At 42.0% G+C, this 27,725-nt stretch overlaps 2 protein-coding genes across 2 annotated transcripts in view; one reads left to right on the top strand and one right to left on the bottom strand.

Moving 5' to 3' along the window:
- OXSM (3-oxoacyl-ACP synthase, mitochondrial) lies at positions 1 to 23,749 on the bottom strand. Its single transcript, XM_070727272.1, has 3 exons — positions 23,654 to 23,749; positions 2,493 to 3,500; positions 1 to 605 (listed from the first exon to the last, which is right to left on the bottom strand). The coding sequence occupies exons 2-3, from the start codon at positions 3,473 to 3,475 to the stop codon at positions 203 to 205; spliced, it is 1,386 nt and encodes a 461-aa protein (XP_070583373.1). The 5' UTR covers positions 3,476 to 3,500; positions 23,654 to 23,749; the 3' UTR covers positions 1 to 202.
- The window catches only part of NGLY1 (N-glycanase 1), a 53,172-nt gene continuing 48,818 nt past the window's right edge, over positions 23,372 to 27,725 (top strand). The window contains exon 1 of the mRNA XM_070727270.1: positions 23,372 to 23,526. The gene's annotated coding sequence lies outside the window, so the exon portion shown is untranslated. The remainder of the gene's footprint in view (positions 23,527 to 27,725) is intronic.

Raw genomic sequence — 27,725 nt, 5'->3', positions numbered from 1 at the left:
TTCAGATAGGCATGGAATTTTTTATATTTTTGAAGAAAAAAAGTACCAATAAAACATATATAAAAAAGCAAACGAACAAGCAAGCACTAATAAATAAAGATGTGGATAAAAGAAATAGACAAATGATTTACATTTATACTTATATTTGGTTGGTAGGTAAATGAAGAAGGGAGCATGGTACTTACATATAGAGATTGCAAGATTAAATACTAGCAAAACACAATGATGCATTAGTTCCACCAAAACCAAAAGAGTTACTGAGAGCAATAAGCCGCTTTTTACATTTCCATTCTTGTGGTACTAGAGGAACATAATTGAGATCAAATAATGGCTCTGTCTGATCCAGATTTAAAGTAGGTGGCAAAATTCCATGGTAACAAGCTAAAGCAGTAAAAGCTGCCTCAATAGCTCCTGCGGCACCCAAGAGATGACCTGTTGCTCCCTTAGTTGAGGAGACTGCAAGAGCAGAAGCATGACCTTTAAAAAGGTCTTTGATAGCTTGATTCTCTGCAGCGTCTCCTAGTGGAGTGGAGGTGGCATGAGCATTGATGTATGTTATATCTTCTGGAGAAATTCCAGAATCTTTGATTGCTGCAGACATGCACCTTTGGAACAGAAAGGAAGACATTAGCTTATCGATATGAGAAAGTTATTTCAATCAATTTGTGTGCCTAAAAAAATGAAACATGCAACACTGAAAGGATATAAAGTCATATATGTAAATGAAATTCTCTGGGATCCTATATACTGTAACTCTGCACTGAAGATTAGGAGATCCTCACCCAAACTAAGAAGTATGAAGAACTTCACAAGACACCTGTTACAACTAAATGTTGAATTCTTAAGCTGGGTTTTTAAGACATGGGCACCCTTTTCTTCTATATTATAATTTTAATTGAAAAATGATATTCTATAGTATGTATTGTCAGGTTGGTTGTAACTAGAAAATTCTAGGGAGCTGATAAATTTAATTATCTTTAATCTTCAGTTGTGTTGGTTGGTAGAATATTTTATTGAATGCCGTGTCTCTCCTTAACTGTAGGTACCCTGGAGCTGAAGAAGCAGAAACAATTATTAACAGTTAATTTTCTTTTTTTATATAATGAGGAATTACCATTATTTTAACAATGGATAAAATAGATTTTTATGAGCAATATCAGTTCTAACATAGTATGTAGCTACTATATAATTCATAATTATTTCCTTATTTACAATGAGCCAGTATAATTGTTCCATGATTATCTCTGATAATCACAATAATATTTCAAATGGCTTTATCCAAATTCAAATTTAAAACTTTATCAGATTCACATCCTTCCTAAATAAAAGCTCTGTTCATACTTTAATACTTATGAAAAAAGGTATTAATCTTAAAACTAGTATATTGGGTCAATTGTTTCTCAATTCCTTTTTAAAAAATGAAATAATAATTTATATGAAATGTAACTAAAAGAACAGTACAAAGGAGACTGTAACATAAAGCACTGTAGCAGGCAAATAAAGGAATAAAAATATTCCATTCATCAACCATCAAAAACACAGGAAAACAGAAACATAAAAATGAAAAGGTCTCAGTAATAAATGTACCAATGCCAATCTAACTTTTATATGAAAAAAACATTTTTTTAATGTGTGACCACAAAAAAGGGGTGTACCAGTTACCATAATCTTAAAGAAAGTCACCTTAAAGGAAGGCTGCTGATATCCATGTCATATCTGGTTTTATCCTGGGAAGATGGGTGCTCATCAGAATTTGTCATTGGGCAAATAACGTGCATGCACAGCTGCACCTGGTGATTGGTTCAAATGATTGTGAAATGGCAGCCAAGGCTGACCCAGCATTGTAACTTTACTTCCAGAGTAAATAGCAAAGAACAGTGGTCTACTCACTGACCATGCCAGTGCACCATTCTCTTTGCCAGCAGTTCCAAAAATGCTTTTTTCAAAAGGCAACTGAACTTTCTGGTTACCAATCTCCATAGACCTGTGATGGATGCCACAGGTGGCACGTGGAGCCATATCTGCCACATTGTCCTAGCTCAGCTCCAACGTGCATGTGTGTGCTGGCCAGAGGCTTGCACAGAGGCTCTGGGAGGACATTTTTTGCTTCCAGAGAGCCTCTGGGGGATGAGGGAGGGCATTTTTACACCCTCTCCATTTCTGGCCTCCAGAGAGCCTCTGGGTGGGGGGAGAAGCTTTTTTCATCCTCCCCAAGCATTGAATTATGGGTGGGGACACTTGCAGATGTGCAATGGCGCGCACACATGCTCTTTCGGCACCTGAGGAAAAAAAGGTTTGCCATCACTGCCATAGATATTCTTTGCCAACAGACTCTTCACACATGGAGGCACACTACCACCACACCCAAAACTGGTATCACTTTCCTGGTAAATATATTTCTCGATTAGCTACCGCAGTTAATGTTCCCATATAAAAGCAAGCCATTCCTACATTACCAAATTATACCAATGATTTATGACAATAGCTGTTACCTTAAAGCTCCATCTCCATTTGGATCGGGTGCTGTAATGTGGCAGGCATCAGCTGACAGTCCATAGCCTAAAATTTCTGCATATGGTTTGACTCCTCTCTGGATAGCACGCATGTATTCTTCCAAAACCAAAACTGCAGCACCTTCTCCCATAACAAATCCTTCTCTTAGTGGGTGGAATGGCCGACAAGCTTTTTGAGGGTTAGAGTTAAAGCTAGTGCTCAGAGCCCGAGCTCTGGCAAATCCAGCCAGAGACAACGGACTAATACAAGCTTCCGTTCCTCCAGCCAACATCATATCAGCATCACCATGAGTTATAAATCGAAAAGAGTCTCCAATGGCATGTGCTCCAGTGGTACAAGCAGTGGACACAGCATGATTTGGTCCTTTCAATTGATGCTTGATACTAATATGACCTGCTGCCATATTTATCAAAATTTTTGGAACAAAAAATGGGCTGATTTTGTTGTAGCCTTTTGTTCTGAATGTCAAGGCTGTATCAGAGATATCTTCCAATGGAACCATTCCCATTCCTATGGCCACACCAGCTTTCAAACTATCCTGGTCAGATTGCGGAGACCAACCAGAATCTTTTAATGCTAAATCAGCAGCGCCTATGGCCATGATGGTAGCAGAAGACATAGCTTTGCTATCTGATTTTATTATAAAATTTTCTCCATGGAACTGACCTTCATCAACCCCTTTTGGCACACAAGCAGCAACTTTACAAGGAACAGAAGCATATTCTTCCCCTTCAAGGGCAACTATCCCACAGTTTCCTTGGAGAAGATTGTTCCAAACCAACTGGGTTCCAACACCAAGAGGAGATACTAATCCTATACCTGTGACAACAACCCTTCTTTGACCATGAAGTAACCTAGTATTCAGACATCTTTTATTGATATTTATATACTGTTGTACTTGTAAACTTGGAAGGTAGAGGCCTGTAGCTCTGAACAGAGTTCTCAAGTGCTGGAGAGTCATCACTCTTCTACTTCAAAGTTTCTTCCTATGGAGGGGAGGAAAATAAAATTATTATTTGCAAGCTTTCACCATGGGTAAAGTTTGTCTTTCTTATAACAGTAAAAAAGTTATCAATACACCGAACATGCAACATATGATAATGTAAATTTAAATAAAATGAAATAAATGGTTTCTACTTCATAATTTTCAAGCCTAATTGAAGAATTTGTAATTGAAATTTGAAAAGAGATAAGGATTTTCCCATAAAAAATTTCTAGTATATTTCAAAGTCAAATTACTCATAAAATTTGCAAGAAATGACTCTTTGGTCATAGTAAATTTAATGTATTCGATGTACTGTATGAAATTCAAAAAATATATGCATAGAAAATTTCAGCTCAAACTTTAAAATCTTTACTATTATAATTTTATCTTTCTTGTAAAGTTTAGGAAGTAGAACAAAACTTTGGTATTTTACTGCTTTGCAGGAAATAGATATTCTGAAAAATAAGTCATTATGCCATAGTTACAGTGTCAGACATAATTAGTGATTCTACGGGACACTATCAAAAACTATCAAGACTGGAAAATAGACTCAGAATTTTTTTCCAAAAGTCATAGAGAAAGGAAGGACAGTGTAGTAATGAAAACTGTATGGATCTATTAAAATAACTTTTTAGTCAGCAACATCATCAAAAACAAGCTGTAGTAGCCAACTTCATGATAAGCAATTTGATTAATATCTCTGATTTGCACATATAATTATCTGACATTTAGCCAAATTGGCTCATAAGCTTTCTGTTTCCTCCTTTTGGATGGCAAAGTAGACAATGGACTAGAAGATCCCCAATAGCCCTTTTAATCCTATTACTCTTGTTGTGGTTGACTCTGGGCCAGCTCCTGCAACAGGAAATTTGGACGTTGGCTTAGGGCAAGGGTCCTCAAACTTTTTACACAGGGGGCCAGTTCACTGTCCCTCAGACTGTTGAAGGGCCGGACTGTAAAATAAACCTATGAACAAATCCCTATGCACATTGCACATACCTTATTTAAAGTAAAAAACAAAATGGGAACAAATACAATATTTAAAATAAAGAAGTAATAAAGTAATTTATACTTCTTTATTAACAAGTAAATTTAAACTTAAATCAACAAATTCCCTCCATTTCTCCTTCCTCCCTCCCCTCCCTCCTAATTCTCCACTTCTCTCATCCCTGTTTTTTCCTTCTCTCTCATTTGTTTCATTTTCCTCTCCCTTATTCTTTCCCTCCATCATTTTCTCATTTTCTCTTCCTCTTTTTACTTTTTCTCTCTTTCCATCTCTCCCTCTTCCTTTCCCTCCCTCTCTCTCTCCCTCTTTCTCTCTTTCTCTGTCCTCTCTTTCTCTTTCTCTCTCTCTCTTTCTATCTCTCTGTATCTCTCCCCCTCTCTCTCTCCCTCTTTCTTTCTCTCCCTTTCTATCTCTCCCACTTCCTTTCTCTCCCTCTTTCTCTCTCTCTCTTGCTTTCCTTCTCGCTCTCACTCACTCTCTTTCTATCTCTCCCTCTCTCTTTGTCTCCCTCTCTATCTCTCCCTCTTTCTCTCTCTCCCTCTCTCTCTCTCCCTCTTCCTTTCTCTCCCTCTCTCTCTTTCTCTCTCTCTTTCTCTCTCTCTCTTTCCTTTCTTTCTCTCTTCCTTTCTCTCTGTCCCTCTCTCTTTCTTTCTCTCTCTCTCTCTTGCTTTCTCTTTCACTCACTCACTCTTTCTATCTCTCCCTCTTCCTTTCTCTCTCCCCCCCTCTCTCTCCCTTTCTCTCTCTCCCTCTTCCTTTCTCTCTCCCTCTCTCTCTCTCTCTTTCTCTGTCCCCTCTCTCTCTGCTTTCTTTCTCTCTCTCTCTGTCCCTCTCTCTCTCTCCAGCAATGGCTTTCTCTCTCTCTCTCTCTCTCTAATTACAGGTAGTCCCCAGGTTACGTTGTCCCTGACTTATGACATTTCGTTACGATGACCCGGGGACAGCAGCGGAGCTCAGAGGCTGCAGCAACGCAGCGCCGAGAAGGACCAGCTGTTGGTCCCTTGAAGCCACCGCCACTGCCTCCGTTCGGGCGAAGGGATCTCCGCAATGGGTGGCGGTGGTGGCGGCTTCAAGGGACCAACAGCCAGTCCTTCTCGGGGCTGCATTGCTTCAGCCTCCGAGACTACCCACCGAGGAGATCCTTTTGCCCAAACGGAGGCGGCGGCGGCCTCGGAATCTGCAGCAACGCAGCGCCGAGAAGAACCGGCTCTTGGTCCCTTGAAGCCACCAACACTGCCGCCTCTGTTTGGGTGAAGGGTTCTCTGTGGTGGGTGGTGGTGGCGGCAGCGGCAGCTTCAAAGAATCAACATCCAGTCCTTCTCAGCGCTGCATTGCCAGTTTCCGAGGCCGCCCACCAAGGAGATCCCATCGCCCGAACAGAGGCGGCCTCAGAGGCTGCAGCAACACAGCGCCGAGAAGGACCAACTGTTGGTCCCTTGAAGTTGCCGCTGCTGCCTCCATTCGGGTGAAGGGATCTCCATGGTGGGCGGCAGTGGCTTCAAGGGTCCTTCTCGGCGCTGCATTGCTGCAACCTCTGAGGCCACCCACCAAAGAGATCCCTTCACCCGGAGGTGGCGGCGGCGGCCTCAGAGGCTGCAACAATGCAGCACCAAGAAGGACTGGCTCTTGGTCCCTTGAAGCCACCACCCCGCCTCCATTTAGGTGAATTCGGGGGTTTCCTGAATCTCCTGTCCACTCACTGCAGAGGAGGTGGTGGGGAGCCAAGGGGTGGGGAGGAAAGTGGGCCCTTTAGGGAGAGGAACTGTTGCTGCTCTGCCATAGGGCAGAAACAGTTTCTCTCCCTAAAGGCGGCAAAGAAAGGGGCCAATTGCAGGCCCGCTTTCCTCCCTGCCCCTTGGCTCTCCACCTCCTCCTCACTCAGCAGCAGACTGCGGTGAGTAGAAAGGAGATTCTGGAGCTTATTATATCTATTGGTAAAATCTTGTGCGCTACTGCGGGCCAAATAAATGGCCTCAGCTGGCCGCATCGGTTCCATGGGCCGTAGTTTGGTGACCGCTGGTTTAGGGGAATCCTCAGGGTCACAGAGACTTGAATTATTGCTGATTGAGCATGTGCCAAATTGAATTCTAAGTGCTCCACCTCTAGCTCTGAACTAATATGTAAAGGGAAATCTCTCCCTTAAAAATATTATAAATCCTTCTTGAAGAAGAACAGAAACAACAAAAATCTACAGACATCAAAGAGAACTTAAAGATTTACGGTTTTAAGCAAAGACGGAGATTCTTTCGCTATAACGAGGGAGTGATAAGTGAGTACAATAAATCTTAAAATGGTGGAGAAAGGGAAAGACTCAAGCTTAGCGAACATCAAAAAAAACCTGGATAAATTGTTGGACATCTGTTCTGGATTTGAGCAGAGATTTATTACAGTGGAGTCAACAATTGGAAATCTGGCTTCGGAAGTAAAATTGATTAAAAAGGAGGAGGAATCTTCTGCTGGAAAGATACAAAAAGTTGAAAAACAAGCGAAGGATCATGATGAATTAATTAAACAAATGAATTATAGAATTGCTAATCTGGAGGACCGTCAGAGGAGAAGAAATTTATGTCTGCGTGGGTTCAGATCAGACTTTGCCTCTGGTTTAAACTTAATTGAAGCAGTACCTGCTTGGATAAATAAGCAAGCTGGTGTTCAAGTCGGCTCGGAAGATATATTACGGGTTCACTGGGCTGCTCCACGCAGAAACAGGGAGAGGCAAAGAGACATTGTTATGGCTTTGGTCAGTGAAAAAAAAGCAGAGATTGTTTACAAGTCTTTGAAGAGTTCTGCTTGCCTTAAACAAGATGGAAATGAGATAAGAGTTTTAAGAGATCTCTCTTGGGAAACCTTGAGAACGAGAGCTGCCTTACGCCCAATTTCAAGCCGTTTATATCAAAGTGGAAAAAAGTTTACTTGGGGGTTTCCAGCTGCTATTTTGGTGTTCCAAGAAAATAAAATGTACAGGGTATGTACATTGGAGGAGGGAAAGGCATTATTGGATCAACTGGGGATCAAGTTTGAAGAAGTTGGAGCACAAGGATCAATGAGTGACACAAAAGAAGCAGAGGAAGGAGATTTTTTTGACGGTCGGAGTACCCCAGACGAGGAGGAAAGACAAAGGGAAGAGCAGCTGAAGGAGTTAACCGGGCAGGTGGAGGCCATTAGAAGAGAGCAGAGAATAACACGAGCTAAAAAGTGACCTTGTTGGCTCTCCTTGTCTTTTTGTATTTTTTTCTTGGAGATGTTTTTGGATTCAGTTAAGTAATATTAAAAGGGACAATGATGGCAGAATGTTATTTATTAAGGGGAAAATAAGAAACAAGTTAGTAACCTTAGCGGTTATTTATGTCCCTAACGTAAATGCAAAACAATTTATAATAAATGTAAAACGGAAACTAGATAATTTTGCGGAAGGTATAGTAATTTTAGCAGGCGATTTTAATTTGGAATTAACAGCAGGGAAGGGGGAAAAGAAAAAGTTACATCTAAATAAAATTAATATGATGGATCTTCATGAAAACGTAGTTAATAGAGATACTTTCTATTCTGCAAGACATAATAAATTTAGCTGTATAGATTATATGTTAATTAATAAAACAGATAAGGTAAAGTTTAAGAAAGCGGAAGTGAAAACTATTTGGCTATCAGACCATGCTCCTCTGTTGGCTGTGATAGAGATAGAGGTTTGTAGCAAACAAAGAATTTGGAGGTATAACCCCATTGTCTCAGCAAATGAGGAGAGTAGAATTAAATTACAAAGGGAACTTAATGGATTCTTTTGTATTAATGCAACAGGTGAGATTAAACAAACAATAGTTTGGGATACACATAAAGCAGTAATGAGGGGTAAGCTTTTATTAGGAAATCCTGGGATGTTAAGAGGAATAATTTATTAAAAGAAATAGATTTAATCCAAGAAACTTTAAAAATTACAAGAAATAGAGAATGGAATTTATTATTATCATTTGAGAAAAAGAAATTACAATTACTTGATGAAGAAAGATGGAATAAAATGAAGATGATTATGAAACATAGAATTAGAGGTTGGAGTAACAAATCAATGAAGCAAATGGTACACTATTTGAAAAAAAGAAAAGAGAAATCTTACATCTCTGCTTTAAAAGATAAGGATGGTGTAATAAAACGTAGTAATGTAGAAATGGAAAAAATAATGAGAGATTTTTATGGGGAATTATATAAAAAAGAGTATGTTGTTTTGCAAACCTCAGAGGTTAAAAAGAAATTAAAGGAAGAAGATAGTCAAATGTTAGATGCAAAAATCACAAGTGAGGAGATATCTAGAGTTATTAAGGGATTGAAACCTGCCAAAGCTCCAGGTCCAGATGGTTTTACTGCTGAATATTATAAAGTGTATATGAATGAATTATTACCGCATATGGAGAAATTGTTTAATAATGTAATGGAGACTTTTGAAACTCCACAGACGTGGAAAATGTCAGAAATTATAACGGTCCCAAAACCAGATCGTGATTTAATGGACCCGAGTTCTTATCGCCCCATCAGCTTATTAAATCAGGATTATAAGATATTTATGAAAATATTGGCAAATAGGGTGGAGAATATATTACCAAAAATAATTGGAGAAGATCAATACGGATTTGTGAAAGGAAGGAAAATTTATGAACCAATAAGAAACGTGGTCAATGTTTTACACCATGCTACCAGTACCAAAAGGAAATTAAGCATTTTAAAATTAGGTGTCTATAAGGCTTTTGACAAAGTTAACCATGACTACCTATTTCAATTATGTAAAGACTTAAATATGGGAAACATATTTTGCAGAGTTATAGAAACAATATATAAGGATAATGTGGCTCAAATCAGAGTAAATGGCAATAGAACAGAAATGGTTAAAATTCAAAATGGAACTAAGCAGGGTTGCCCACTATCCCCAATGTTATTTGCATTAGCAATTGAGACCTTAGCAAACAAAATTAGAAATGATAAGGAATGGAGAGGCTATCAAATAGGGGAACTTGAATTGAAATTAAACTTATTTGCAGATGATGCTGTAGTGATGTCTGAAACCCCAATTGAAATGATGAAAAGAATAATGATACTACTTCAGGAATTTAAAGAACAATCTGGACTTAAGGTTAATATAGATAAATCAGAGATAATATGTTTAAATACTGGCCCTAAAGAGCAAATCGAGATTCAAAAAACTTCAGGACTGAAACTAGGTTGTAAAAAAATGAAATATTTGGGAATTTGGTTATTCAAGAATCCAATAAAAATAGTAACGGCCAATTATAACCTAATATGGAAAAAAATCCAGAAGCAGATTAAAAATTGGAAGGGTAAAAAGTTAGGAAGAATGGCTAAGATTAGGGCCCTTAAGATGATGATAATACCAAAAATGATGTACAGTGATCCCTCGATTAGCGCGGGGGTTACGTTCCAAGACCTCCCGCGCTAATCGATTTCCACGTTATAGTGGTGCGGAAGTAAAAAACACCATCTGCGCATGCGCGCCATTTTTTTCATGGCCGCACATGCGCAGATGGTGGAGTTTGCGTGTGGGCGGCGGGGAAGACCAAGGGAAGGTTCCTTCGGCCGCCCAACAGCTGATCTGCTCCGCAGCGCGGAAGCAGCGAGGAGCCGAAGATGGGGTTTCCCCGTTGCCCAGGCAAAGGGGAAACCCCATCTTCGGCTCCTCGCTGCTGCCGCGCTGCGGAGCGGATCAGGTGTTGGGCGGCTGAAGGAACCTTCCCTTGGTCTTCCCGCCGCCCAGGCAAAGGGGAAACCCCAAGATCGCTTGCCGCTTGCCGTATTGCAGCTTGGAGCCTTGCTTCGCCTCCTTCGCTGCAATACGGCAAGCGGCAAGCGGCAAGCGATCTTGGGGTTTCCCCTTTGCCTGGGCGGCGCTGGGGCCATGCGGAGCCGCTCATCTAGGGGGGCGTGGACCGGCAAGGTGCCCTCCGCTCTCTCTCTTTCTCTCCCTGTTACTGGTGTGGTATAAGAGAGAGAAAGAAAGAGAAAGGAGGGCGACTTGCCAGTCCACGCCCCCCTGGATGAGCGGCCCCGCATGGCCCCAGCGCCGGACTCCGCCGTTGCCTCCGCCCTTGTTCGGCTCTGCAGCTGAGAGGCCACGTCCACCCCCTCCTCGGTGTCCCCGGCACCCAGCGTCCCCACGCCGCCTCCACCTCCCGGTAATGCGCCCGACCTCTGCCTCTCTCTTTCTCTCTCATATACCACGCCGGCAACAGGGAGAGAAAGAGAGAGAGAAATGATAGAAAAAAGGTGAGAAAAAAAGAGAAATGAGAAAATGATTGCCTCTCTCTTTCTCTCTCATATACCACGCCGGCAACAGGGAGAGAAAGAGAGAGAAATGATAGAAAAAAGGTGAGAAAAAAAGAGAAATGAGAAAATGATTGAAGCAGAGAATGACAGGAAAGAAAGAGAAAGAGACAGAGAAGTGACTCTTGGTGATGACGTATGACGTCATCGGGTGGGAAAAACCGTGGTGTAGAAAAAAAAACCGCGGACTTATTTTTTAATTAATATTTTTTGAAAAACCGTGTTGTAGCGTTTCGCACTAATCGAGACCGTGCTAATCGAGGGATCACTGTATTTGTTTCAGGTTCTACCTGGTAGTTTTCCTGAGGCAAAATTAAGAGAATGGGATAATAGACTAAATTTTTGGATTGAAGGAGATAAAAAACCCAGAATAAGGAAGCATTGGCAGTTTGCACAAGAGAAAGAGGGAGGTTGGGGCAGCCCATGTCTAGTATTATATAGAAATGCATTTCAAATGGAAAGGTTAATGGAGCTACAGTTATGGGGGGAAAAGAAATGGGTAGAATTAGAAAAAGAAATTAATAATATAAATAACAAAGAACTATTATTTAAAAATTGGAGTAGAATTGAAATCAGTACTTTAAGTGATCCTTTTAAAGCATGTTTAGAAATATGGCTTAAATGGCAGAGGACAAGTGGAATAAAGGTATCCAGGCTATCAACGTTACATGTATTGAATATAGGGGATGATGTTAACCTAAGTAGAATTATTAAAATATTAAATAGTAAAGGGATAACGAGAATTGAACAATTATATGAGAAAGATGGAAGAGTTAGTAGAACTAGATTGGAATGGTGGATTGGTAAACAGAAATGGTTGCAGATTAATGCAATATGTACATACTTAAACAAAAGTGAGAATAAAGAAGCCTTCTTACGGGAAGAAAATAGTTTAGAAAAAATAATAAGTGAAAAGATAAATGAAAGTAAAGCACAAGCCGGTAATATATATAGAATGCTATTGCAGATGGAAGAAGAAGTAACAAAAAGTTTAACAAGATGTTGGCAGGATGATTTACAAATAGATGAAAGAGAAATGAAAGAAACAATAGAAAATATATACAAGATTAAAAATACGAGAGTTAGAGAGATGAGATGAAAAATCTTACATAAATGGTATTATACACCTGTACAAATTGCACACTTCCAGGGGAAAGAGAAGGGTAAATGTTGGCACGGGTGCCAGAAAAAAGGAATTTTTATGCATATGATCTGGGAGTGTGCAGAAATTCAGAAATTCTGGAATGTAGTCCAGAATGAAATTAATAAAATGTTAAACATTAACTGGATTATTACAAAAGAAATAGCAATTTTAATTAAATATAGGGAACTAGGAGAATTTAAGGAAATTAAAACCGCAGCATTGGAAAGTGCTCAAGCGGTGATGGTATTAGGATGGAAAGATTCTACAAAATGGACAGTACAAAATTGGTACTGGTATATGGTGGATCACATACATTTTGAAATTATGGAAATAAGATTAAATAATTTTGATGAGAATAAATTGGAGAAGCTGATGGTGCGATGGAACAAGGTAAAAGACTATATGTTAAGTAGAATCTGTGATGTAAATATGAAAAATAAATTACAATCACTCTTTCAGTAATATTTGTTCAAGATAGAGCCAAGGATTAATAGTTAGATAAATAAGTAAATTTTTTGAATCCTCTTGTACGGGTGGTGGGGGTGACGGGGTGTGTGTGTTGTTAGGTGACGGGCACATGCACTGTGCACTGTTATATGTTTGTTTTATGTAAACCTATAAAACCAATAAAAATTATTTTTTAAAAAAATGTTTTTGGATTCTTGTATATCTGTTATTCGGTGGGGGACGTTTAAGGGGGGGAAAGGGTTAAAGAAGTTAAAGTTAAAGAAGGAATTATCTAAAGGAGAACAGAGGGTGGGAGGGGAATATTTCTCTTTTATTACAATTAAAAGTGGTTGAAAGAGGAGCTTAGTTGTGTGGGAACGCAATCAAGAGAATGTGCCTCATAAATGGACAAGGGTTTTTCTTGTCCTCCCCCCTTTGGTGGGGGGAGCATGGGGGGAGGCAAGTTTGGGGGGGTAACAGGGGTAAGGAAAAGGGGGAAAATTAAACCAAGAGCAAAACAAGAGGGGAAAAGGGTTATTTTGGTATATTATAATTGAGTGTAAGATAATGGTTTTAAATGTGAATGGTTTGGGATCAGATTTGAAATGTTGTAGGATATTAAGGATGGCTAAGCAACATAAGGTGGATATTATGATTTTGACAGAAACACATAAAAGATGGGGAGGAAGGGATAAATTGATTGATGATAGAAATTGGAAATGGGTGTATGAATCTAGAGGAACGCAAAATAGTAGAGGTACAGCGATTCTTATTTATCAGAGGGTTAATTTTGAAGAAGTTGGAGTTCATAAAGACAGAGAAGGAAGGTGGATATTTGTTAAAGGGAAAATAAATCAAAAGAAGTTGACATTGGCAGCAATTTATGCCCCAAATACAAAAACAAAACAATTTATAATAAATACTAAGAGGCAGTTAGACAACTTTATGGAGGGCTCAACTTTTTTGGCAGGAGATTTTAATATGCAATTAACAAATGGGATTGGAAACAGTAGGACGTTACATTTAAACAGACTTAATATGGTGGATCTTCATGCAGATATTTCAAACAGAAGTACATATTATTCAGCAAGATATCATACATTTAGCTGCATAGATTATATATTAATGAATGGGGGCAATATACAAGTTAAAAAAGTAGATATTAAAAATATTTGGTTATCAGATCATGCCCCACTATTGGCAGTATTGGAAATAGGTCAGGAACGCAATCGAAGAATTTGGAGAAATAATGCAGTTGTAACTGCTGGTCAACAAGATAAAGAGAAATTGCAAACAGAGTTGTGAATATTTTAGAATTAATGATGTGGGTGGTATTAAACAATTGTGTGGGATGCATGTAAGGCCTTTATGAGGGGACAATGTATATGTATGGAAGCAGATATTAGGAAGATGTGGGGTAGAGAAAGGGAAATAAAGATAAAGGAAATAGATTTGATACAAGAGCAGTTAAGATTAACTAAAAGTAGCGATTGGAATTGTTTATTGAAATTGAAAAAGAAACAATTGTTGGTGTATGATGAGATCAAATGGAACAAGATGAGAATGACGATGCGACAAAAAATGTGGAGCTGGGGGACAAAATCAATGTAGCAAATGGCCAGATAACTGAAGAAGAGGAAAGAAAAATCATGTATTTTAGCATTGAGAGACTCTAGTGGAGTGGTTAGATATGGTAATGAGTAGCTAGAGAAGATAATGGGGAAATATTATGAAGATTTGTATAAAGAGGAGCAGGTGAAGATAGGAGTCCTCAATGTTGGGAAAATAGTAAGTGAAGAAGATAAACAAATATTGAATGCAGAAATTACACAAGATGAAATTGCTAGAGTAATTAAAGGGTTAAAACAAGCCAAAGCATCGGGCCCAGATGGGTTTACAGGAGAATTTTACAAAACTTATGAATGTATTGCTGCCGCATTTGGGGAAACTGTTCAATAACATATTGTTAAATCCTGATATCCCGCAGACATGGAAGCTTTCAGAAATTGTTACTATTCTGAAGATGGGTCGAGATTTAAGAGAGCCTGGGTCCTACCGTCCTATCAGTTTGGCAAATCAAGATTATAAAATATTTATGAAAATATTGGCAAATATATTAGAAAATATTTTACCAAAAATAATTGAAGAGGATCAATATGGATTTGTGAAGGGAAGGAAAATAAGCGAACCAATTAGAAATGTAATAAATGTGATGCACCATACCACCGTTACTAAAAGGAAATTGGAAATTCTGAAATTAGATGTGTATAAAGCCTTTGATAAAGTTAACCATAGCTATTTATATAAATTATGTAAGGAACTAAATATGGGGGGGGGGAATTTTGTGAAAGTATAAAAGAGATTTATAAAGGGAATGAAGCGTATATAAGAGTAAATGGACAAAGAATGCAGAGAATTAAAATATTAAACGGCACCAAGCAGGGATGTCCTTTATCTCCAAAATTATTTGTAATAGCAATAGAGATCTTAGCAAATAAGATAAGACAAGATAACACCTGGGCAGGATATAGAATAGGGGAATTAGAAATGAAATTAGAAATGAAAATAAATTTATTTGCAGATGATGCAATTATATTGATCCAGACCCCAATGGAGATGATTAAAGGTATAACATTACCTCAGGGACCGCCTTCTGCTGCACGAATCCCAGCGACCAGTTAGGTCCCACAGAGTGGGTCTTCTCCGGGTCCCGTCAACCAAACAATGTTGCTTGGCGGGACCCAGAGGAAGAGTCTTCTATGTGACGGCCCTGACCCTCTGGAACCAACTCCCCCCAGAGATTAGAATTGCCCCCACCCTCCTTGCCTTTCATAAGCTGCTTAAAACCCACCTCTGCCGCCAGGCATGGGGGAACTAAGATACACTTTCCCCCCAGGCCTTTACAATTTTATGCATGGGATGTTTATATGTATGACTGGTTTTTATATAATGGGTTTTTAACTGCTTTTTAGTATTGGATTTTGTTATACTGTTTTACTGCTGTTGTTAGCTTCCCCGAATCTGCGGACAGGGGCGGCATACAAATCCAATAAATAAATGAATGAATGAATGAATGAATGAATGAATGAATGAATGAATGAATGAATGAATAAATAAATAAATAAATATTTTACAAGAGTTTAAACAGGAATCGGGACTGTCAAGTTAATATGGAAAAATCAGAGATTATGTGTTTAAATACAGGTCTGAGAGAGCAGATAGAAATTAGGAAAGAATCAGAGTTGAAATTAGGACTAAAAAAAATCAAATATTTGGGAATTTGGTTATTGAGAAACCCAGCAAAAATTGAGGAGGTGAATTATAGATTAATATGGAGGAAAATGTTGAAACAGATGAGGAGCTGGAAAGAGAAAAAGTTAAGGAGAATCTCTAAAATAAGAGCTTTAAAAATGATGATGGTTCCCAAAATGATGTACCTATTTCAGGTGCTGTCAGGGGGCGATCAACATTTAAGTTTAAAGATTGGGACAAAAAACTTAATTACTGGATTGAAGAAGATAAGAGACCAAGTATAAGGAAAAAGTGGTTAATTGCGAATGAAAAAGAGGGGGGATGCGGAGTTCCTTGTTTGGAGCTGTATAGGGAAGCTTTTCAAATGGAAAGGTTACTGGAGTTGCAACTATGTGAAAACAAATGGGTGAAACTGGAAAACCAGATAAACGAGATGAAGAATAGAGAATTAATTTTTATAAAGTGGAATAGGAGCGACTTAGGTAAATTAATAGGTCCCATGAAAGGGACTATGGAAATTTGGAACAAATGGCAGGGGAAAATAGGATTATATAAATCTAAACTGTCATCGCTTTATGTAATAAATAGAGACAATGAAACAAATTTGAATAGGGTTATAAGAGATTTGAAGGGAAGAGGGATAACCAAGATAGAACAGTTATATGAGAAGGCTGGCAGGCCAAGTAGAAATCGTATAGAACGGTGGTTAGGTAAGGAAAGATGGCTACAAATAAATGCAATATGTAAATATCTTAATGAAAGGAAGAATAAAGAAGCAGTATTGAGGGAGGAGACAGGGTTAGAGAAAATAATAAGAGAAAAAAATGGGGATATAAAGGCACAAGCAACCAATATGTCTACGGAGAGGGGCTGCATACAAATCCAATAAATAAATAAATAAATAAATAAATAAATAAATAAATAAATAAATAAATAAATAAATAAATAAATAAATAAGCAAGCTGTTAGTGCAATCAGACGGGGATACAATTCAAGGATTGACTAAATGGTGGCAAAATGAGATACAAGTAGAAGTACAAGAGATGGAAAATATAGTAGAAAATATAAGGAAAACTAAGAATACAAGAATTAGGGAAATGAGAAGGAAAATATTACATAAGTGGTATTATACTCCCGTTCAGCTCGCACACTTTCAGCAGGTTAGGGGTAATTGTTGGCATGGCTGTCAAGATAAAGGAGTGTTTATGCATATGATTTGGGAATGCCCCATAGTGCAGGAATTGTGGCAAAAAGTTGCAAGAGGATATAAATAGAATGTTAAATATACGATGGATAATCGCAAAGGAAATGGCAGTATTAGTTAAAAGCAATGCGATGGGAGAATTTAGAAAAATAAAACAAGCAGCAATAGAAAGCGCTCAGGCGGTAATAGTTTTGGGTTGGAAGGATGCGACAAAATGGACAATGCAAAATTGGTATAGGTACATGGTTGACCATATTCAATTTGAAATGATGGGTAAAAGGATAAATTTGGATAATGAAACTGAATTGAAACAACTGATGGGACGGTGGGACAAAGTAAGAAGATATATGACGAGTAGAATCCGAGACCAAGCTACAAGAAATAAATTGGAAGCACTCTATAATATGTAATTAGATATTTTGCTCTCGGCTTATAGTGGTTTATATAAAAAACACCCCCGATATGGTGGTGGGGTATGTGTGTGTGTCGGGGTGGTGGGTAATTTTTTTCACTATGCACTGTTTTAAGTTGTGTGTATATTAACCTTGTTAAAAAATCAATTAAAAAAAATTTTTTTTTTTAAAAAGAGACTTGTATTATTGCCAACAGCTTCGGATAGTGAAGATTCATTGCCAAGGTCAGACGGTGGGGAAGCAGAATCAGATGGAGAGATGGGTGCAGCCAGCCCATTAGTTAATGACCCCATTAGCGAGTCATCAGACTCGGAGGAGGATCGGTGGATAGACGCCCCTATGCGCAGGCTCATGGCTAGAAGGGACCAACTGCGCAGGCATCGTCGGAGATAAGAGAGAACACCTATTGCTGAGGCAATTAGGTTAATGGGGTTGATGATAAATTACGGGCATTAGGGAGTGAGCATGTGGGTGTTTATTCATTTGGAGAAAGATCATTGCCAAGGTTTGGACTATTCCAGAACTTCTGTTGACTATTTGGACAGTTCACAGTTTACTCTTGTGGACTCAAGAGGGGGAGCTGTGCGGAATCAGAGCTACCTTAATTGCTCTATTTTGTTCCTGCTTTTGACTGCATTCCAGGACTGTAATCTGGGTGAGAGAAATTTGACTCTGCTTAAACGTGTGTGCTTTTAACACTGTTTCAGATACATTACAGTGGTACCTCAAGATACGAACCCCTCGTCTTACGAACAACCCGAGATACGAACCCGGGTTCAGAAAATTTTTGCCTCTTCTTACGAACTTTTTTCGTGTTACGAACGGCAAACCCGAACTTCCGGGTTTGGCATTCCGGAGGCTGCTGGGAAGCCCCGCAGCCCGGCTGTCACCTTTTAAAACAGCCAGGGGGCTTCCCAGTTGCCTCCCGAAGCCAAACCCGGAAGTTCGGGTTTGGCGTTCGGCTTCGGGAGGCTGCTGGGAAGCCACCCGGCTGTTTTAAAATGTGACAGCCGGGCTGCGGGGCTTCTCGGCGGCGGCAGGTACGTAAGATGGAAAACGGCTTTGGGTTTTCGGCTGGGAGGGAGGGCAGGAGGTCCGACCCTGGGGGAGGGAGTCAGGAAGGTCCTCCTGCTCCCCCCCTCAGCAAAAAACACAAAGACGGTCTGCCGCCGCATGACAGGCAGGGCGGAGCAGCGTGGAGCAAAGGGAGTCTGAAACCGCCAGCGGCTTCAGTTTCCCATTGCTCCGCAGGTGGCGGCAGACCACCTTTGTATTTTTGGCTGGGGGGGAAGCAGAAGGCGCAGGATCGGGCCGGCGGCGGGCACGGGGAGAGACAGCAGATCTGCATCCTGGGCAGGTGGGCGGGCCGCGGGCGAGGAGGCGCAACCGAGCGGGCCGGCTCAGGCTCCGGCTAGGACGGGGCGGGCAGCGGCTGGGCGCGGCGGCGAGGGTGCGTCTGACTTGGGGCTGGCGGCGCCTGACGCAGCGGGGAACATCAGCGTGGGAGGCAGGAGAGGACCAGGCAACCGGAGCAGCATCGCCGCCGCTCCGGGCTTGGCTTCCCTGGCCGCCTTGGCTTCCCTGGCCGCTTCCCTGGCCGCCTGGCACTGCGATCTTCCAATCTTCCCTTGGCGATCTTCCCTGGCTTCCCTGGCCGCTTCCCTGGCTGCCTGGCGCTGCGATCGGAAGATCCCAGCGCCAGGCAGCCAGGGAAGTGGCCAGGGAAGCCAAGGGAAGATCGGAAGATCGCAGCGCCAGGCGGCCAGGGAAGCCAAGGCGGCCATGGAAGGAAGCCGGGAGCAGTGCGCCGCAGGCAACACACGCTGTGATCACAGCATGCGTTGCCTGCGGTGCACTGCTCCCGGCTTGGCTTCCTTGGCCGCTTCCCTGGCCGCCTGGCGCTGCGATCTTCCGATCTTCCCTTGGCTTCCCTGGCCGCTTCCCTGGCCGCTTCCCTGGCCGCTTCCCCGGCCGCTTCCCCGGCCGCTTCCCTGGCCGCCTGGCGCTGCGATCTTCCGATCGCAGCGCCAGGCGGCCAGGGAAGCGGCCAGGGAAGCAAAGGGAAGATCGGAAGATTGCAGCGCCAGGCGGCCAGGGAAGCCAAGGGAAGCCATGGGAAGATCGCCAAGGAAAACGCCCAGCCCAGCCCCCCCGGAGGCGTTTTCCTGGAAGGAGTGCCATCCACCATCGAGCTTTTCGTAATCTGTTTCAATTTTCTTCACTCCCCCCCAACATTCCCCGCCTTGCTTCGCTTGACTGGCCGGAGGACATGACATTCACCGCCTCCCCTGCCTCCTTCGGCTTTGCGATTGGATGCGCCTCCTGCCGCTCTGCCCAATCACAAAGCCGAAGGAGGCACGGGAGGCGGTGAATGTCATGTCCTCCGGCCAGTCAAGCGAAGCAAGGCGGGGAATGTTGTGGGGGGAGTGAAGAAAATTGAAACAGATTACGAAAAGCTCGGTGGTGGTGATTGCACTCCTTCCAGGAAAACGCCTCCGCGGGGGCTGGGCTGGGCGTTTTCCTGGAAGGAGTGCCATCCACCACCGAGCTTTTCGTAATATGTTTCAATTTTCTTCACTCCCCCCCCCCCAACATTCCCCGCCTTGCCTCGCTTGACTGGCTGGAGGACATGACATTCAACGCCTCCCGTGCCTCCTTCGGCTTTGCGATTGGATGCGCCTCCTGCCACTCTGCCCAATCACAAAGCCGAAGGAGGCACGGGAGGCGGTGAATGTCATGTCCTCTGGCCAGTCAAGCGAAGCAAGGCGGGGAATGTTGTGGGGGGAGTGAAGAAAATTGAAACAGATTACGAAAAGCTCGGTGGTGGTGATTGCACTCCTTCCAGGAAAACGCCTCCGCGGGGGCTGGACTGGGCGTTTTCCTGGAAGGAGTGCCATCCACCACCGAGCTTTTCGTAATCTGTTTCAATTTTCTTCACTTCCCCCCCCCCCCACAACATTCCCCGCCTTGCCTCGCTTGACTGGCCGGAGGACATGACATTCAACGCCTCCCGTGCCTCCTTCGGCTTTGCGATTGGGCAGAGCGACGGGAGGCGCGCGTCCATAGGCTTGGCCGGGTCGCCGCAGCACCCTCCCTTCGCCAACCCTTTGGCTGTCACCGGTGGGCTTAGGGTGCCTCGGCACCGACTTCGCTGCCCCTTCCCCGTCAGCCAACATGAGCCATAAGGAAGGGACCATCGTGGCTGGGCGGGGAGCGCCGCCTTCTTTCTCTTTTTCCCTCCCATCCCAGCCCCCCGGGCGGGGAGGGGGGTGAGATCCGAACGGGGGAGGGATAACGATTCTGGGCAGCCGCCGACCGTGCGGAGCGATCTTCTGCCGGCGAAGGGCGGGGAAGCCAGCGGCTGTAGCAGCTGGTGCAAGAGGCTTCCCCGCCCTTCGCCCGTGGCCAGCAGAAGATCGCTCCGCTCGGTCGGCGGCTCCGGAGAGGCAGGAGCCAGGCACTCTGCGTGCCTTTTGTCCGTCCCCCCCGCCACCGCCGCTGGCTGTGAGCGCTCTGCCAGGCGGCCAGGAGGCATTCAGGGCGAAATGCATGGAGGAATGGGAAGCTGAAGCCACCGGCGTTTGAGCTTCTCATTCCTCCACGCCCTGAATGCCTCTTGGCTCAGGCGCGCAGCAGCAGACCGCCTTTGGGTTTTCGGCTCGGGGAGGAGGGAGTTAGGAAGGTCCTCCTGCTCCCCACCCCCAGCCGATAACCCAAAGGCGGGCTTGAGCCAGGAGGCATTCAGGGCGAAGTGCGTGGAGGGTTTGGCGTTGGGGTTCAGGAGGCTGCTGGGAAGCCTCCCGGCTGTTTTAAAACGTGACAGCCGGGCTGCGGGGCTTCCCAGCAGCCTCCCGAACCCCGAAATTTTGCCAAACTTCCGGGTTCGGGAGGCTGCTGGGAAGCGCCCCCCCCCCCTGGCTGTTTTAAAAGGTGACAGCCGGGCGGCAGCGTTTTTTTGCGGGGATTTTTTTGCTGTTGCACGGATTAATTGACTTTACATTGTTTCCTATGGGAAACAATGTTTCGTCTTACGAACCTTTCGTCTTACGAACCTCCTCCTTGCACCAATTAAGTTCGTATCATGAGGTATTACTGTACTTTTATTTCTTCTGAGCCGGCATGTGTGTGTTTGAATTTGCATTCCTCTTTCACTGGGGGCTGTTAATGAGAAGCCCAGCACAACAACTTTACATGTTTTGTGTTTAGTAGGCTCATATAACACATTACCTCTTTTCAGAGGTCTTCTCACTGCCTACAGCTTATTTATAAGACGCTACTTTTTAAGAAACAGAAGTCTCCCCTTCAGCATATAGAATTTACCAAAAGCTATTTAGATTTCAGTATCTTATTTAAATTTCAGCATTGGTGAAGACAATGAAAGAACAAATAAATTAACTTGAAGAGAATAAAGGAAAAAAGGGATTAGCTATTCAAAATCAGAGACAAGTTATATCCTTGCTACTGTTTATTTTATACCATCAACAAATCCTTACAAGTCGTTATGCCATAGAAGTTTGGGACCTACTGTATTTTTCAGAGTATAAAACACACCTTTTTCCTCTGTAAAACAGGCTTTGAATGCAGCTTTTTTCAAAGTTTTTTCCCCCCAGCCCTAACTGGGTACTAACGATCTTCCCAGCTTTTATCTTGCAGGTTCTTTCATTATTACTGTCTGCAAAGAATGTTTTCCAAGCTCTAAGTCTTTGCAGGTTTTTTTCATTACTCTAGAGTAAGTTTCTTTCAAGCCCTATCCAGGTGCTAACTATGTTCCGAACTCTTATTACTTGCAAGCTCTCATTGTTACTCTCGGCTAAGAATGTTTCCCAAGCCTGCCTTTACAGGTTTTTTTTCATAGCGCTAACTTGCTCTAAATGTTTCTTTCCAGTCCTAAACAGGTGCTAACAATATCCCCAACTCTTACCGGCTTGCAAAGTCTTTCACTGTTATTCTCTACGGAGAATGTTTTCCAAGCCCTAAGTCTTTGTAGGTTTTTTTTATTGCTCTACTTGCTCAGAATTTTTGTTTCCAGCCCTAACCAGGTTCTTACAATGTCCCCAGCTCTTACTGGCTTGCAAGTTTTCTCTCCAAATAAGGTTTTTTTCAAAGCCCTAACCAGGTGATAAAATAATGTGCTGAAACTGACCAGACTAAGGATGCTAGTCAAATGAATATCTGGTAAGCAGATTCTTTCGCCCAAAAAACTAATGTGCATCTTATACTCTGTCTTATACTCTGAAAAATACAGTATATACGCATCATCATATACATTCTATTTTAACTGACATCCCTCCCAAGATGTCAAGATTCTCTTCGAAAATGATGGATGATCACCATCATTTTAATTGTATTGCATAGAAAGTATAAGTGATCCTATTAATAGTTCTACAAAATTTGGAGATGTCCATATTGCTCATTTCTTGTGATAATAAAATGTAGATAGATTTTAATTCCAGATCACCAACATTCAACTGTATGAGCAGCAAACTTAATGTCCTAAGAAAGCCATAATGAATTTGGCAGAACTTACAAGTTTCCAGTTCAACTAATATACAATTGTTCAGATATAAGGAAGTAACTCCCATAAAGGTGAGATTTAACTTTACAGGAAAATAAAAATACATCATTTAACACGATGTATCTGCACTGCTTAGGATTGCAGTGCAGATGCATGATTAGAGCATGCAATTCATCTAACTGCCTTGTATCATTCACCAAAGGGATCTAAGGTGATAAATGTTCTCTATTTACAAAACATCTTGATTTCCCTTACCATTTTTCCTTTTATTTTCTTAAAAGAAAAAAAATGGGAACACTGAGGATAAGATCCATAGTGCTTTTGATTAAAGCTGAGAAACCTGAATCGCAAAAGCCGAATAGGCACTAGGTTATAGGAAAGTTTTCTTCTCTTCTAGCTACTGACTAGATTCTGCAATAATTTGTTGGAAAGTCCTGCAGGATTACCATATTTGGGTGTGTGTGTGTGTGTGTGAGAGAGAGAGAGAGAGAGAGAGAGAGCGAGAGAGAGCGAGAGAGCTAAATGTAGCTGTTGCGCATGCTCATCAGGGGGAGTGGGAAAGCGATCCTGTCATACGAATGAAGGCGTTAACGCCATCCTTTTCTGAGTCACCATAGTCGTCGCTCCATTTAGACGCATGGTGGTCTGAGTCAGGAATGTTTAGAATTGAATGCGGGCGGGCGCGCCGCGAAAAAAAAGTTTCTGTTTTCTGGCTAAGATTAACAGTAGGTAAATGCCATTGCAATAGGATGGTGGCCGCGATGGAATCTATCAGTACAACTCTCGAGCATTAAACGACTTGTTCCAGAATTCTGGAGAAAGGTTTTTAGAGGCCTCCCGGTTACTACTTACCTACGCGTGTAATATCATCAGGTGAGATGGATGGAAGGGTCCGTGAAACAGGAGGTGACGACGTTGGGGTCAGTTTTTTCCGTGAAGGCCGTCGGGATGGGATTTCCCTGCGTATATATTTTAAAAAAACATTATGGATCGGGAGCATAAAAATTGTTTTTAGTGTCGCGGGCGGGTTATTAACTAACAAATTCAGTTGCTCAATTTCCTGTTTTTGTGCTCAATTACAAATTAGACTATCTCTTCTGCATCTGCTTAAGGAAAAATAAATCACCATTAAGATCTGTATTGTATTACTAGCTTGTCTGACCATTTGTTCAGCGTAATACGAAGCTGCATTCCAACAGCTCAATTATATTGTGGGAAAGGTAAATCTCTTATAACTTCTTACTGCCAGGTATATGAATTTAAAGGTGCACCCTGCTATTTGTTCTGTCCAGGCACATACAAATTTGAGAGTTTGGGAAAACTTCTATGTACAGAGTGCATGTTCCCTACACAAAATAATGTTTGTGTTTCAGATTGAATAGCAAAAAGATTTAGTATGGAGTTGCAATAAGTACATAAGTGCACCAGAGTGCCTATCGTCCCCTATCCTATTGTCTCTACTATATCTCCTATATCTTCTCTTTTATACCTATGTGTTTTCCTGCTATTCTTTCATAGTTATATTTTACTTCTTTATTTTTTCCTCTATTCCCCCTTTAATACATTCTAAATGATTATATCCTCTATAACCCTCATTGTGTATTATTGTGTATTGGACAGAACAAATAAATAAAATAAAATTCATTTTAAAAATTAAGGCATGTAATTTTGGGAGCTGTAATATCACAATAGGGGGAAAAACAAGCTATCTGGAACACTTTTTATCAGAATAATCAAATATCAGAATAAAATTATAGTTTAAAATTGGAATAATATGCCTCTGGGTGTTTGGAACAACTCCCTTGTTAGTTAGAAATTACATCAATTAAACTGATGGCAGCAGATGAATAAATTTTGGAAGAAGAGTTCTTTGGAGTAGCTGCAGGATACTGCAGGAAAAGCAGAAAGAATAAAATTATTATATAAACAGTACAGAAAACTGGGGAAATCCTCTAAAATTTGAACATTTTGGAAGAAGACTGATTCAGTATTAAAGTAGGATTTTAAGCAGAAGCATAAGAAGATTAAACTATGTCCATAAATGTCCTGCCAGGCAATGTAATTATTTAGAAAATAGTAGCAGTATGTTCTTTGAATAGTTTATAGCTTATTATTTCTGACCTAACTGAATTTTTAGATAATTTTCTCCTAATTTCATTAAGTGCCTCTAAACAAGAGCAAAAGAAGATTCAGTTATAATACATGTTAGCAAACATAATGCCCACACTAATTATGATTTCAGAAAAAGACAGTTATTATTCAGGTTTATATACCATTTAAATTAAACTGACTCCTAAGTGTACATTCCAATTCCATAAACAGATTAAAATGGTAACTGCAACAGTAACTATTATAAAACACAAATCATACTTTAAGAATTACAAGTCAAATTATCTAACTTTCATTTATACAGGAACATGTCACAATTCATATCAATTTCCAATGGCTTTCTGGAATAATGTGGGATTTTGTTTTTGTTTTTATGTTCCCCTAGTTCAGTCCTTCTCAAATAGTGAGCATGTTCCCCCAGTGTGTGTGTGCAGAGCGATGTCGGGGGAGGGCGTGTGACCCCAGGGAACAAGTGTGGTCCCTCTCAATCGATTCCCCCAGACAGGTAGCGCTTTTTCACGCTGCACGCTGCTCCAAGCCTGGAAGAGAAGGCAGCCACTTGGGGCAGGTGGCTGTGTGGATTCTTGTTGTTCTCAGCATGCGCCACGGTAGTCATGAACGGTGTGGCAGACCTGTTGCTGGTCAAGGAAGAGCATCCTGTGCAACTGGGCGAAAGCTTCAAATGGCATCCTAAAGCCTCCTTCCACATCATCTGCTGTGAGTGCTTGGCAGAAGCAGTGCTTATGCGCCAGGCTGGCAACTCCAAAACATCAGCTTGATTAAGCTGGCCTTGCACTGTGTCAAAATAGGGCCCTAACTGAGGTAGCCAAAGCCTGCCTAACTGAAAACAGGTCCCACTGAATTCAGTGTAACTTACTTCTAGGTAAGTGGATAAAGCAGACTTCCTCAGCCAATAGTTTGCTTGCTATTAATAAGTAAAATAATAAATATTAACACTAAAATTCCATTGAGTCCAAATCAGAGGGGGAGATGCGAAATGTTTACTTCTCCCGGGATGGGGGACAATGTTCCCTCTAATTTTTTTTCGGTGTGGGCGGAAAAGTATAGTGTCTGAGTGGCAGTCCCTTTGGGACTGGGCGGCATAGAAGTATAAATAAATAAACAAATAAACAAGAAAAAAAATCCCTTCTTTTTTATTAAAAGAAATTAATAATAAAACAAAACCAAAATCTATTACTATTATTACTATCTTCTCTTTTTCCATCCCTGTCCCCCCCCCCAATATGTGTGTGTGTGTATGTGAACTCTTGAACCATTTCCAATAACAGGTGAGGGCTATTGGAAATGGTTCAAAAGTTCACACACACACACAGAGGCTGGGTTTTTTTTCTCTGTTATTATTTGGGTGCTTTTTACCATATGCTTTAAATCAAGAGTCATTTCTCTCTTCCCCTCTTGCTCTCTCTCTCTTTTTCTCACTTTCTCTCTCCCTCTCTTTCTATCGCTCTGTTGTTCTCTCTCTCTTTCTCACTCTTCCTCTCATTTTTTTCTCTCCCTCTCTTGCTTTCTTTCTCTCTCACTCTATCTCTCTTGCTTTCTTTCTCTCGTTCTCTCTCTTGCTACCTCTCTCCCCCCCTTTCTCTCTCTCTCTCTTTCTCACTTACTTTCTCTTCCTCTCCTTTTCCATCTTGCTCTGTTTGTTGCTCTCTCTCAGCGAGGGGGCTGCGAGAGCACTTTCTCTGAGCGCTTTGGGAACGTCTGCCCTGCCTCTACTGCAGCCCCCTTGCTGAAAGCTCGGGATGAAAGTGCTCCGAGCAAAGGGGCTGCGAGAGGGGCGGGACGGGCATTCCCGAAGCGCGCGGAGAAAACCCACTCGCAGCTCTCTGGCTGGGAGCGCGGATAAGGAGGAGGAGAAGCCGCAGCCGCCACCGCTGCGGGAGAAGTCGCACCCCAAGGTGGGAGGCCGAGAAAGTCGGAGAGGGGGCAGATTGGGCACGCGGGGGGCAGCGGTGAGAGGCCAGGGGTGCGAGGGGGCCGGAGGCACTGTGGGGAGGCGGGGGCAGCCACGGCTCCCTTTCCTTCCATGTCTACTGCTGGTGCCTCCCCGCTCCCCCCGCGGGGCTGGCAGGGGGATGGGGAGCGTGTGCGGCGCCTCCGCACTTTTGTCGCTTCCCGCCTTCAACTCCAATGCCTGGCTCCTTGCGCGCCCTTGGAAAAGGGTGCACGGGGGGTATTTTGGGGGGTGCGCGTGCGCACAGCTTACAGGGGACAGTGATGGGGGGCATAACAGAAAATAATTGAGAAGCACTGTCCTAATTGAAGTGTGTCAGGTGTATTACAACAATAGCTTGCCCCCTTGAAAAACAGGTCCAAAAGTACACATTTTTATATATATTGCAACCCAATTTGACCTGTTATATATTGCATCTACAAAAATAAATAAATAAATCAGAAGTCTCCCAGCTACCCCACCAGCTTTTGCACACTTACCTGCTGTTTGCATAGCCCAGTCTGTGTACTGGGTTTAAGGACCCCTGAGTTAAATATCAGCAAAATTAAAGTTCAAGGCCCTTTGTTAAGAATCTATTATTGTAATTTACTTCTAGAGAGTCTACAGTGGTTTCAAATACCCCAGTCATTACCTCTGATCTGTCCAAAATCAAATACCCTCATTTGAGTCTTAATAATTAAACCTTTCCTTGGATTTTTAATTGGGAATTTCACCCCAAATTGCACTTCATTCATAAGTCTCGGTTGTCAATATATCTCTGCATTCGTTGTGAAAAATTCTCCTTAAGAACACATCAACCTTGCCAAGAAAATCCAATTCATCCTTTATTATCTCAGAATTTCT

Source organism: Erythrolamprus reginae, chromosome Z, assembly GCF_031021105.1.
Source record: "Erythrolamprus reginae isolate rEryReg1 chromosome Z, rEryReg1.hap1, whole genome shotgun sequence".
NCBI lineage: Eukaryota > Metazoa > Chordata > Lepidosauria > Squamata > Dipsadidae > Erythrolamprus > Erythrolamprus reginae.
This window is presented reverse-complemented; position numbering and strand designations above follow the sequence as displayed.

Excerpts from the sequence above, each read along its gene's own strand:
- OXSM (XM_070727272.1), bottom strand. The coding sequence starts at position 3,475 with ATGACTCTCCAGCACTTGAGAACTCTGTTCAGAGCTACAGGCCTCTAC. Across the intron at positions 606-2,492 it reads AATGGAGATGGAGCTTTAAG|GTGCATGTCTGCAGCAATCA; the intron begins GTAACAGCTATT and ends TCTGTTCCAAAG.